We start from the raw sequence: 13,999 nt of genomic DNA on the forward strand, positions 1-13,999 counted from the left end.
AGCCAATCAGATTGAGCTTGCATTCTATTGGCTGATCGGAACAGCCAATAGAATTCGAGCTCAATCTGATTGGCTGATTGGATCAGCCAATCGGATTGAACTTGATTCTGATTGGCTGATTCCATCAGCCAATCAGAATATTCCTACCTTAATTCCGATTGGCTGATAGAATCCTATCAGCCAATCGGAATTCGAGGGACGCCATCTTGGATGACGTCCCTTAAAGGAACCTTCATTCTTCAGTTGGACGTCGCCGGATGAAGATGGGTCCGCGTCGGAGGTCTTCAGGATGGAGCCGGTCCTCATCGGATGAAGATAGAAGATGCCGCTTGGAAGATGATGGTTGCCGGTCCGGATCTACTCTTCTTCCCGGATAGGATGAAGACTTTGGAGCCTCTTCTGGACCTCTTCAGCCACCGGATGATGGATCGCCAGCCCCCGCTTGGGTTGGATGATGATTTTGGAGCCAGGACGGATCGGTGATACCTGGTGAGGTGAAGACAAGGTAGGATGATCTTCAGGGGCTTAGTGTTAGGTTTATTTAAGGGGGGTTTGGGTTAGATTAGGGGTATGTGGGTGGTGGGTTGTAATGTTGGGGGGGGTATTGTATGTTTTTTTTACAGGCAAAAGAGCTGAACTTCTTGGGGCATGCCCCGCAAAGGGCCCTGTTCAGGGCTGGTAAGGTAAAAGAGCTTTGAACTTTAGTAATTTAGAATAGGGTAGGGCATTTTTTATTTTGGGGGTCTTTGTTATTTTATTAGGGGGCTTAGAGTAGGTGTAATTAGTTTAAAATTGTTGTAATATTTTTCTTATGTTTGTAAATATTTTTTTATTTTTTGTAACTTAGTTCTTTTTTATTTTTTGTACTTTAGTTAGTTTATTTCATTGTAGTTATTTGTACATATTGTATTTAATTAATGTATTGATAGTGTAGTGTTAGGTTTAATTGTAGGTAATTGTAGATATTTTATTTAATTAATTTAATGATAGTATAGTGTTAGGTTTAATTGTAACTTAGGTTAGGATTTATTTTACAGGTAATTTTGTAATTATTTTAACTAGGTAGCTATTAAATAGTTCTTAACTATTTAATAGCTATTGTACCTGGTTAAAATAATTACAAAGTTGCCTGTAAAATAAATATTAATCCTAAAATAGCTACAATGTAATTATAATTTATATTGTAGCTATATTAGGATTTATTTTACAGGTAAGTATTTAGCTTTAAATAGGAATAATTTATTTAATAAGAGTTAATTAATTTCGTTAGATTAAAATTATATTTAATTTAGGGGGGTGTTAGTGTTAGGGTTAGACTTAGCTTTAGGGGTTAATACATTTATTAGAATAGCGGTGAGCTCCGGTCGGCAGATTAGGGGTTAATAATTGAAGTTAGGTGTCGGCGATGTTAGGGAGGGCAGATTAGGGGTTAATACTATTTATTATAGGGTTAGTGAGGCGGATTAGGGGTTAATAACTTTATTATAGTAGCGGTGCGGTCCGCTCGGCAGATTAGGGGTTAATAAGTGTAGGCAGGTGGGGGCGACGTTGTGGGCGGCAGATTAGGGGTTAATAAATATAATATAGGTGTCGGCGATGTTAGGGCAGCAGATTAGGGGTACATAAGGATAATGTAAGTAGCGGCGGTTTATGGAGCGGCAGATTAGGGGTTAAAAATAAAATGCAGGTGTCAGCGATAGCGGGGGCGGCAGATTAGGGGTTAATAAGTGTAAGGTTAGGGGTGTTTAGACTCGGGGTACATGTTAGGGTGTTAGGTGCAGACTTAGGAGGTGTTTCCGCATAGCAAATAATGGGGCTGCGTTAAGAGCTGAACGCGGCTTTTTTGCAGGTGTTAGGTTTTTTTTAATTGTTTCCTATGGGGGAATCGTGCATGAGCACATTTTTGAGGCTGGCCGCTTGCGTAAGCAACTCTGGTATCGAGAGTTGAAGCTGCGTTAAATATGCTCTACGCTCCTTTTTTGGAGCCTAACGCAGCCTTTATGTGGACTCTCAATACCAGAGTTATTTTTATGGTGCGGCCAGAAAAAAGCCGGCGTTAGATTTTCGGGTCGTTACCGACAAAACTCCAAATCTAGCCGAGTGTTAGCTGACCAATATAGAGCAATAACATACAGATGCTTAAAGGGCATTGTACTCATTTTCTTGTTTCACCTATATATTTTACTGTTTTTTTGTTTTTATTTTGTTTCTTTTAAAATACTCATATTCTTTAACTCAATCAATCTTTTGCTGCCATACTTGCATAGGTGTGTCCCTCTCGACCAGTAAAACAGTGGCAGTTGTCATAAGTTAGTGGGGATAAGAAAGAAATTAAAAAACAATAATTAAGAAATCCTTCCAATTTAAATTTAAAAGAGACATTACAGCCAAAATTCTAATTATCCTAATAAAATGACGGAATAATCGAGATTTTATTAAAGAGACAGAGACGAGTATTTTGCATTACTTTTCCTTTTGAGCAGTAAAAGGAAAAGGAATGCAAAATAGGTAATAAAATTGGAATCCACATGAATGTGTTTCAGTTTTGAATAGAAGCATTTTTTGTAATATACATGCATTAGCAAAAATGCTTCTAGCAAAAGCTAAAGTTGTTTTAAACGTGCATTTAAGTATGCACCGTGCACCAGCATTTTAAACACAGCATTTTCTCAGAGAGCCTAAGGTGCGTGTACCATCTGGTAAGGGCTTAATTTATTAATTGCTGACATAATACAAGCCCCATTGGCACTCTGAGCAGCTGCAGTATTTAAAATGCCGGTGCAATGATAATATTTAACTATGCTTCACATTCACGTGAAACAGTGATAACTTTTACTAGAAGCATTTTTGCCAATACATGTATATTGCAAATATATGTGCATTAAATTGTGTCTGGAATGTCCCTTTAAACTGCTTTTAGTTAAAGGGACATTAAATTGAAAATGTATTTCTTCATTAAATATTTAATTATACATAATTTAAAAAGTTGCAATGCACTCTCGTTATTTATTTTGCCTGCTTTTCCTGTAATTTAAATCTAAATATTGTAATGTTTCCACTACCTTCTGAGAAGCTGGAGTGCGTTCTCTGGAATGCAGAATCCTTACCCTCTTACATGCTGCCCGGTGATTGGTTGATAAGTGTGGGAGCCTATTTATATTTGTCCCTTACCGACCACAGCAAAAAGGCTTTTTCAAGAGTGTGCATAACACATATTTCTCTAACAAAATTAAAAAAAAAAATTAAATAAAATAAATTATTTAATATCACTTCAGATAAAAAAAAAATGTAATGTGTAAATGCTGCTCCTTAGTATGCATAATAGAACAATTTTCAGTACAATGTCCCTTTAAAAGGAAATAAAGTCAAAATCAAATGTTGTTAAGTGCATGTTAGTTTTAAATAGAAGCATTTACATATATTTTAGCAAAAAATATTCTAGTTAAAGTTATTACCCTTTCAAAGGCATATATAGATATGCTGGGTATACCCAGTGCACCCACATTTAAATATCACCCCACCTGTGAGACAAATGGTCTTTGAGACTTTTTTTATTTTTACTAATAAAAGTATACAACAAAAAAATGTTTCTATTCAAAATATTAATGCAATCATTCATGTTTCCTTTTTCATTCAAACATCTGCTGATGAGAAAAATCAATGTCCTTATTTTCCCGATAAAGGGCTATATTGCAACTGCTGCACTAATTTATTGCGCACCCGCAAACGGGCACTTATAAAATTAACCAGAGATAAATGTGCCCCAAATGCCCCCAAAATACAATGTACTGTATTTTATTAAAAAATAGTAGCATTTTTATTTTGTAATAAAATAACTGCACTAGGCAGTATTTTGGGGGTAAAGTGGGGGGGGGGGGAGTGGGTTGTTAGAACATAACGGCACTGAAAAGTGTTCTAGGGGAACTGTGTGTTCCCAGTAAATATATACTGTATGTATATGCTTATATACTGTACATATATATTTATGTGTTAATATGTTTATATACACACACATTAACACATACATATACAGTATATGTATAATTAAATACATATATATTTAATATTGCTACCATCGCTGCGCTACTTACCCTCTTCGCTGTGCTTAGGTTCTGTGGCGTCTCTGACGGCTTCAGAACGAGGCTCCCATTGGAGCCTATGGAAGCGCGCTTTCGTGAGCGTAATGCATCCCAACAATGTGAACGTGAGCTTGCCTTTGCATTGCTGTCAACTTGTAATACCAGCACACATTAGCGTGCGCTGGTATTACACAGTGGAATGCAAATATCGCTTTCATGAACTCGATATTTAGCTCCCCACTTGTAATCTGGCCCAAAATAATACATACAAATATAAAAATAATATGGTTTGCTTTTGAAAACAGATTCACGTTTAATGTAACATGCTAAAGATAAAAGTTAAAAACGAATGCATTTTATTACGATACTGTATTAGCAGACCATACCCTATATTTACTATGGATAGAACTTTGTCTGCAATCTCTATGTAAATATGTGTAGCAATTTTTAAAAACGAAATAATTTCTTCAATCTTTATTGAATATAAAAGACAGAGACCATTAAAAAACAAAATTGTATGTGTGTTAGTGACAGGTAGTGAATTAAATATAATTTCTCCTGTAATGGCTTCTAAAAGATTTCTAAAAGCAATTTATAAACACTTAGCCAGGGGTCTTTGTGCCATTGTATATTTTTTTCAAGAAATAAACATACTTTAATTATACAAAACTGTGTAAGGTGCAAAACAAAGATATTCATTCACTCATTCATTCAAATATTCTTATGTTTTTCTTGCATGCTTACATTTTAATAACTTTATTATTTTTTTTTTAGAAAAATTGTCAGCTTTCCTTAGGTTAACATAAATGTTAATCTTTATTTAATATATTTTATAGTTACTCTTCAAATATCAACACATTTATTTAAAAACACAAATCAATGAAACACAAAACAGTATTGGAAAATTGTCCGGTGCATAGTTCATGCTTCATGTCAGTTAGGTAGAAATAGCTATCACAACTTTGCTGCACAAAACTTTACATTAATAACATAATAAACGTACAAAAAGTTTAGCAAAATACGAAACCACTCGAAAAACATCAATGATACAAGTACAATTTTATAAAGTGGAACATCTGTAGACACTTAGGTGTATTTTTTTTTTCCTTTTTAAATTTTCTTTTGTCTAAAATTAAAGCCACAACATTCATAGCACAATAAAAAAAAGACCCTGATGATTTGCGGTCCATCTTTGTAGGTGGTTGACAAATTGAACAACTGACTGCAGTGTTGCTGTTATTGTTGATGGAAGACTTACTGAAACACTTGAGGAAAAAAAAAAAAAAGTTCCAAAAAAATTCCAATGGCTGAGAAACAGAGCATTTTTTGTTGATGTCACTTGCGCAGAAATTTTTAAGCTTCAGGATCGTAATCTTGATATTCATCCTATAAGCATTAAAACAAAAAACAACACATTAGCGCTAATTTGTCTCAGTCAAGTCACTCTATATTATTTATTTTTTTAAAGTGTGCAAACAATGCATTGTACCAAAGTAATATGCAAACTAAACATTTTAATAATTAAAGGGACACTAAAGGAATATGAAACCCATTTTTTTTCTTTCAGGATTCAGATAGAGCACTGTTTTTTAAACCAATCATCAGGCCCCTCCCCAACAGTCCAGGTTTTCTGGATGACCTTGGATTAGATCAGGTAAAATAACCATGTTTACTAATCAGCTGATTGATTCACCTGTGCTCTAGTTCAGATATGCACAAAATGTGGCCTGTTGGAGAGGCCTGAGGACAGTTTTTAAAACCAGTGAGATAGAGCATGCAATTTTAAACAAAAGTCTAATTTACTTCTATTATCACATTTCTTTGTTCTCTTTGAGCCTGTCCATTTCTGGAGCACCATATGGAAGGATATGGAAGATAATAATGTTATCCATTTGCAAGAGCACTACATGTCAGCACTATTTCCTGCCATTTAGTGCTCCAGACACCTACCTAGGTATCCCTTTAACAAAGAATATCATGGGAACAAAGCAAGTTGGAAATATAAATAAATGGGAAAGTTCTATAAAATGTTATGCTATGTCCGAATCACAAAAGAACATTTTCTGGTTTTCTCCAACATTGGTGTGTCCGGTCCACGGCGTCATCCTTACTTGTGGGAATATCTCTTCCCCAACAGGAAATGGCAAAGAGTCCCAGCAAAGCTGGCCATATAGTCCCTCCTAGGCTCCGCCCACCCCAGTCATTCTCTTTGCCGTTGCACAGGCAACATCTCCACGGAGATGGTTAAGAGTATGTGGTGTTTAGTTGTAGTTTTTTTTATTCTACTATCAAAAGTTTGTTATTTTAAAATAGTGCTGGTATGTACTATTTACTCTGAAACAGAAAAAGATGAAGATTTCTGTTTGTGAGAGGAAGATGATTTTAGCAGACAGTAACTAAAATCGATTGCTGTTTCCACATAGGACTGTTGAGATGAAGTAACTTCAGTTGGGGGAAACAGTTAGCAGACTTTTTCTGCTTAAGGTATGACTAGCCATATTTCTAACAAGACTGTGTAATGCTGGAAGGCTGTCATTTCCCCTCATGGGGACCGGTAAGCCATTTTCTTAGTCTCAAACATAATAAAGGGCTTAATATGGGCTATAAAACTGGTAGACACTTTTATGGGCTAAATCGATTGCCTTATTTGGAAATTTTATACATGTTTATGTTGATATTTCACACTTATAAACTTGGGGAAGGTTTTTAACGTCAGGCACTATGTTAGACACCTTTTCCAGTCAGGAAGGGCCTTCCCAGTTGTAGGCTGAGCCTCATTTTCGCGCCATTACTGCACAGTTGTTTTTGAGGGCAAGACATGCAGATGCATGTGTGAGGACCTGAAAGTGGTTGGAAAAGTTCCTAGAAGGCGTCATTTGGTATCGTATTCCCCTCTGGGCTTGGCAAAGTCACAGCAAAGGCTGTAGCTGGGACTGTATAGGGGTTAAATCTGTAACCGGTTCCGGTTTCGTTATTTTAAGGGTTAAAGCTCTGAAAATTGGTGTGCAATACTTTTAATGCTTTAAGACACTGTGGTGAAATTTTGAACAATTCCTTCATATTTTTTCGCATATTCAGTTTAAAATTTAAAGAGACAGTAACGGTTTTGTTTTAAAACGTTTTTTGTGCTTTATTGACAAGTTTAAGCCTGTTTAACATGTCTGTGCCTTCAGATAAGCGATGTTCTTTATGTATGAAAGCCAATGTGTCTCCCCCTTCAAAATTGTGTGATAATTGTGCCATAGCGTCCAAACAAAGTAAGGACAGTACTGCCACAGATAGTAAAGTTGCCCAAGATGATTCATCAGATGAAGAGAGTAGACATAGTTCTACATCATCTCCTTCTGTGTCTACGCCAGTTTTGCCCATGCAGGAGGACCCTAGTACTTCTAGCGCGCCAATGCTTATTACCATGCAACAATTGACGGCTGTAATGGATAACTCTATAGCTAATATTTTATCCAAAATGCCTGCATATCAGAGAAAGCGCGATTGCTCTGTTTTAAACACTGAAGAGCAGGAGGGCGCTGATGATAATGTTTCTGTCATACCCTCACACCAATCTGAAGGGGCCATGAGGGAGGTTTTGTCAGATGGGGAAATTTCAGATTCAGAAAAAATTTCTCAACAGGCTGAACCTGATGTTGTGACATTTAAATTTAAATTAGAACATCTCCGCGCACTGCTTAAGGAGGTGTTATCTACTCTGGATGATTGTGACAACTTGGTCATTCCAGAAAAATTATGCAAGATGGACAAGTTCCTAGAGGTTCCGGTGCACCCCAACGCTTTTCCTATACCCAAGCGGGTGGCGGACATAGTGAATAAGGAGTGGGAGAAGCCCGGCATACCTTTTGTTCCCCCTCCTATATTTAAGAAATTATTTCCTATGGTCGACCCAAGAAAGGACTTATGGCAGACAGTCCCTAAGGTCGAGGGGGCAGTTTCTACTTTAAACAAGCGCACTACTATTCCTATTGAGGATAGCTGTGCTTTCAAAGATCCTATGGATAAAAAATTGGAGGGTTTGCTTAAAAAGATTTTTGTACAGCAAGGTTACCTTCTACAACCCATTAAGCGCATTGTTCCTGTCACTACAGCAGCGTGGTTCTGGTTTGAGGAACTAGAAAAGTCGCTTAGTAGAGAGACTCCATATGAGGAGGTTATGGACAGAGTTCACGCACTTAAGTTGGCTAACTCTTTTATTTTAGATGCCGCTTTGCAATTAGCTAGATTAGCGGCGAAAAATTCAGGGTTTGCAATTGTGGCGCGCAGAGCGCTTTGGCTAAAGTCTTGATCAGCAGATGTATCATCCAAGACAAAATTGCTTAACATTCCCTTCAAGGGTAAAACTCTCTTTGGACCAGAATTGAAAGAGATTATCTCAGACATCACTGGGGGAAAGGGCCATGCCCTCCCACAAGATAGGCCTTTCAAGGCCAAGAATAAGTCTAATTTTCGTTCCTTTCGTAATTTCAGGAAAGGACCGGCCTCTAATTCTGCATCCTCTATGCAAGAGGGTAATGCTTCACAGTCCAAGCCAGCCTGGAAACCGATGCAAGGCTGGAACAAGGGTAAGCAGACCAAGAAGCCTGCTACCGCTAACAAAACAGCATGAAGGAGTAGCCCCCGATCCAGGACCGGATCTAGTGGGGGGCAGACTCTCTCTCTTTGCCCAGGCTTGGGCAAGAGATGTTCAGGATCCCTGGGCGCTAGAAATAGTTTCTCAGGGTTATCTTCCGGAATTCAAGGAACTACCCCCAAGGGGAAGGTTCCACATGTCTCACTTATCCTCAAACCAAATAAAGAGACAGGCATTCTTACATTGTGTAGAAGACTTGTTAAAGATGGGAGTGATACACCCAGTTCCAATGACGGAACAAGGAATGGGATTTTACTCAAATCTGTTCGTAGTTCCCAAAAAAGAGGGAACCTTCAGACCAATTCTGGATTTAAAGATCCTAAACAAATTTCTCAAGGTACCATCGTTCAAAATGGAGACCATTCGAACGATTCTACCCACTATCCAGGAAGGTCAATTTATGACTACCGTGTATCTAAAGGATGCGTACCTACATATTCCTATCCACAAAGAACATCATCAGTTCCTAAGCTTCGCCTTTCTGGACAAACATTACCAGTTTGTGGCCCTCCCATTCGGATTAGCCACTGCTCCAAGGATTTTCACAAAGGTACTCGGGTCCCTTCTAGCGGTCCTAAGACCGAGGGGCATTGCAGTAGTACCATACTTGGACGACATTCTAATACAAGCGTCGTCTCTTTCAAAAGCAAAGGCTCATACAGACATCGTTCTGGCCTTTCTCAGATCTCACGGATGGAAGGTGAACATAGAAAAGAGTTCTCTGTCTCCGTCAACAAGAGTTCCCTTCTTGGGAACAATAATAGATTCCTTAGAAATGAGGATTTTCCTGACAGATGTCAGAAAGTCAAAATTTCTAAGCGCTTGTCAAGTTCTCCATTCTGTTCCACGTCCTTCCATAGCTCAGTGCATGGAAGTAGTAGGGTTGATGGTTGCAGCAATGGACATAGTTCCTTTTGCGCGAATTCATCTAAGACCATTACAACTGTGCATGCTGAAACAGTGGAATGGGGACTATACAGACTTGTCTCCAGTAATTCAAGTAGATCAGAAGACCAGAGATTCACTCAGTTGGTGGCTAACCCTGGACCACCTATCCCAGGGAATGAGCTTCCGCAGACCAGAGTGGGTCATCGTCATGACCGACGCCAGTCTAGTGGGCTGGGGCGCGGTCTGGGAATACCTGAAAGCTCAGGGAATATGGTCTCGGGAAGAGTCTCTTCTCCCGATAAATATTCTGGAATTAAGAGTGATATTCAATGCTCTCAGGGCCTGGCCTCAGCTTACAAAGGCCAGATTCATAAGATTCCAATCAGACAACATGACGACTGTTGCGTATATCAATCATCAGGGGGGAACAAGGAGTTCCCTGGCGATGAAAGAAGTGACCAAAATAATACAATGGGCGGAGGATCACTCCTGCCACCTATCTGCGATCCACATCCCAGGTGTGGAAAACTGGGAAGCGGATTATCTGAGTCGTCAGACATTCCATCCGGGGGAGTGGGAACTCCACCCGGAGATCTTTGCCCGGTTGACTCAGTTATGGGGCATTCCAGACATGGATCTGATGGCGTCTCGTCAGAACTTCAAGGTTCCTTGCTACGGGTCCAGATCCAGGGATCCCAAGGTGACTCTAGTGGATGCACTAGTAGCGCCTTGGACCTTCAACCTAGCTTATGTGTTTCCACCGTTTCCTCTCATTCCCAGGCTGGTAGCCAGGATCAAACAGGAGAGGGCCTTGGTGATCCTGATAGCTCCTGCGTGGCCACACAGGACTTGGTATGCAGACCTGGTGAATATGTCATCGGTTCCACCATGGAAGCTACCTTTGAGACAGGACCTTCTTGTTCAGGGTCCATTCGAACATCCAAATCTGGTCTCCCTCCAGCTGACGGCTTGGAGATTGAACGCTTGATTCTATCAAAGCGTGGGTTTTCAGATTCTGTGATAGATACTCTGGTTCAAGCCAGAAAACCGGTAACTAGAAAGATTTACCATAAAATATGGAAAAGATATATCTGCTGGTGTGAATCCAAGGGATTCCCATGGAATAAGATAAAAATTCCTAAGATTCTTTCCTTTTTGCAAGAAGGTTTGGATAAAGGATTATCTGCGAGTTCTCTAAAGGGACAGATTTCTGCTTTATCTGTCTTACTACACAAACGACTGGCAGCTGTGCCAGATGTTCAAGCATTTGTTCAGGCTCTGGTTAGGATCAAGCCTGTTTACAGACCTTTGACTCCTCCCTGGAGTTTAAATCTAGTTCTTTCAGTTCTTCAAGGGGTTCCGTTTGAACCTCTACATTCCATAGATATTAAGTTGGAAAGTTTTGTTTTTGGTTGCTATTTCTTCTGCTAGAAGAGTTTCAGAGTTATCTGCTCTGCAGTGTTCTCCGCCCTATCTGGTGTTCCATGCAGATAAGGTGGTTTTGCGTACTAAGCCTGGTTTTCTTCCAAAGGTTGTTTCTAACAAAAATATTAACCAGGAGATAGTTGTACCTTCTTTGTGTCCGAATCCAGTTTCAAAGAAGGAACGTTTGTTACACAATTTGGACGTAGTCCGTGCTCTAAAATTCTATTTAGAAGCTACAAAAGATTTCAGACAAACATCTTCTTTGTTTGTCGTCTATTCTGGTAAAAGGAGAGGTCAAAAAAGCGACTTCTACCTCTCTTTCCTTTTGGCTTAAAAGCATCATCCGATTGGCTTACGAGACTGCCGGACGGCAGCCTCCTGAAAGAATCACAGCTCACTCCACTAGGGCTGTGGCTTCCACATGGGCCTTCAAGAACGAGGCTTCTGTTGATCAGATATGTAAGGCAGCGACTTGGTCTTCACTGCACACTTTTGCCAAATTTTACAAATTTGATACTTTTGCTTCTTCGGAGGCTATTTTTGGGCGAAAGGTTTTGCAAGCCGTGGTGCCTTCCGTTTAGGTAACCTGATTTGCTCCCTCCCTTCATCCGTGTCCTAAAGCTTTGGTATTGGTTCCCACAAGTAAGGATGACGCCGTGGACCGGACACACCAATGTTGGAGAAAACAGAATATATGCTTTCCTGATAAATTACTTTCTCCAACGGTGTGTCCGGTCCACGGCCCGCCCTGGTTTTTTAATCAGGTCTGATGAATTATTTTCTCTAACTACAGTCACCACGGTACCATATGGTTTCTCCTATTTTTTACCTCCTGTCCGTCGGTCGAATGACTGGGGTGGGCGGAGCCTAGGAGGGACTATATGGCCAGCTTTGCTGGGACTCTTTGCCATTTCCTGTTGGGGAAGAGATATTCCCACAAGTAAGGATGACGCCGTGGACCGGACACACCGTTGGAGAAAGTAATTTATCAGGTAAGCATAAATTCTGTTTTTATATCCCTTTAAATTCTAGGCACAACTACAGTATTGTTGCTACTCACTATCGGCTAGATTACGAGTTTTTGTCGGTAAGGCTTGCGGTGCTAACGAGCAGTTTATGCTCACTGCTCACTTACAGACAACGCTGGTATTACAGGTTATTTTAAACCCAGCGTTAGCCGCAGAAAAGTGATCGGAGAGCAAAATTTAGCTCCACATCTCACCTCAATACCAGAGCTGCTTACGGTAGTGGTGAGCTGGAAAAACGTGCTTGTGCACGATTTCCCCATGGGAATCAATGGGGCAGATCCGGCTGAAAAAAAAGCTAACACCTGCAAAAAAGCAGTGTTCAGCTCCTAACGCAGTCCCATTGATTCCTATGGGGAAAATACATTTATGTCTACACCTAACATCCTAACATGAACCCTGAGTCTAAACACCCCTAATCTTACACTTATTAACCCCTAATCTGCCGCTTCCGACCTCGCCGCCACCTGCTTTATATTATTAACCCCTAATCTTCCACTCCGGACACCGCCGCTACCTACATTATACTTATGAACCCCTAATCTGCTGCCCCCAACATCGCCGAACCCTACATTTTATTTATTAACCCCTAATCTGCCGCCCCCAATGTCGCCGCAACCTAACAACACTTATTAACCCCTAATCTGCCGCCGCCAACGTCGGCGCCACTATAATAAATATATTAACCCCTAAACCTAAGTCTAACCCTAATCCTAAAACCCCCATATCTTTAATATTATTTAAAATAATCAAAATAAAATAACTTTAATTAACTAAATAATTCATATTTAAAACTAAATACTTACCTATAAAATAAACCCTAAGCTATCTACAATATAACTAATAGTTACATTGTAGCTAGCTTATGGTTTATTTTTATTTTACTGGCAACTTTGTATTTATTTTAACTAGGTACAATAGTTATTAAATAGTTATTAACTATTTATTAGCTACCTAGCTAAAATAAATAACCCCTAAACCTAAGTCTAACCCTAACCCTAACACCCCCCTAACTTAAATATAATTTAAATAAATCTAAATAAAATTACTACAATTAACTAAATAATTCCTATTTAAAACTAAATACTTACCTATAAAATAAACCCTAAAATAGCTACAATATAACTAATAGTTACATTGTAGCTAGCTTATGGTTTATTTTTATTTTACAGGCAACTTTGTATTTATTTTATCTAGGTACAATAGTTATTAGCTACCTAGCTAAAATAAATACAAATTTACCTGTAAAATAAAACCTAACCTAAGTTACAATTACACCTAACAATACACTATAATTAAATTAATTCCCTAAACTAACTACAATTAAATACAATTAAATACAATTATCTAAATTACGAAAAGAAACAAACACTAAATTACAGAAAATAATAAAATAATTACAATTTTTTTAAACTAATTAAACCTACTCTAATCCCCGTAATAAAATAAAAAAGCCCCCCAAAATAATAAAAATCCCTACCCTATACTAAATTACAAATACCCCTTAAAAGGGCATTTTGCGGGGCATTGTCCAAAAGTAATCAGCTCTTTTACCTGTAATAAAAAGACAATACCCCCCAAACATTAAAACCCACCACACACCCAACCCTACTCTAAAACCCACCCAATCCCCCCTTAATAAAACCTAACACTAACTCCTTGAAGATCACCCTACCTTGAGACGTCTTCACCCAACCGGGCAGAAGTGGTCCTCCAGACGGCCAGAAGTCTTCATCCTATCCGGGCAGAAGAGGTCCTCCAGATGGGCAGAAGTCTTCATCTAGACGGCATCTTCTATCTTCATCCATCTGGAGCGGAGTGGGTCCATCTTCAAGACATCCGACACGGAGAATCCTCTTCCTTCCGACGACTAACACTAAATGATGGTACCTTTAAGTGACGTCATCCAAGATGGCATCCCTTCAATTCCGATTCCGAAC

The 13,999-nt window shown here is 39.1% G+C and overlaps 1 protein-coding gene across 2 annotated transcripts in view; it reads right to left on the reverse strand.

Annotated features, from left to right (window-relative positions):
- Positions 1–4,876: 4,876 nt before the first annotated feature.
- SNCA (synuclein alpha) overlaps positions 4,877–13,999 on the reverse strand; it is a 290,489-nt gene continuing 281,366 nt past the window's right edge. For both annotated transcript variants that reach the window (XM_053703430.1, XM_053703429.1), the window contains exon 6: positions 4,877–5,465. In XM_053703430.1, the coding sequence (XP_053559405.1) occupies positions 5,433–5,465 (33 nt within the window). In that variant the 3' untranslated portion in view covers positions 4,877–5,432. The remainder of the gene's footprint in view (positions 5,466–13,999) is intronic.

Source organism: Bombina bombina, chromosome 2 (genome assembly GCF_027579735.1).
Source record: "Bombina bombina isolate aBomBom1 chromosome 2, aBomBom1.pri, whole genome shotgun sequence".
Classification (NCBI taxonomy): Eukaryota; Metazoa; Chordata; class Amphibia; order Anura; family Bombinatoridae; genus Bombina; species Bombina bombina.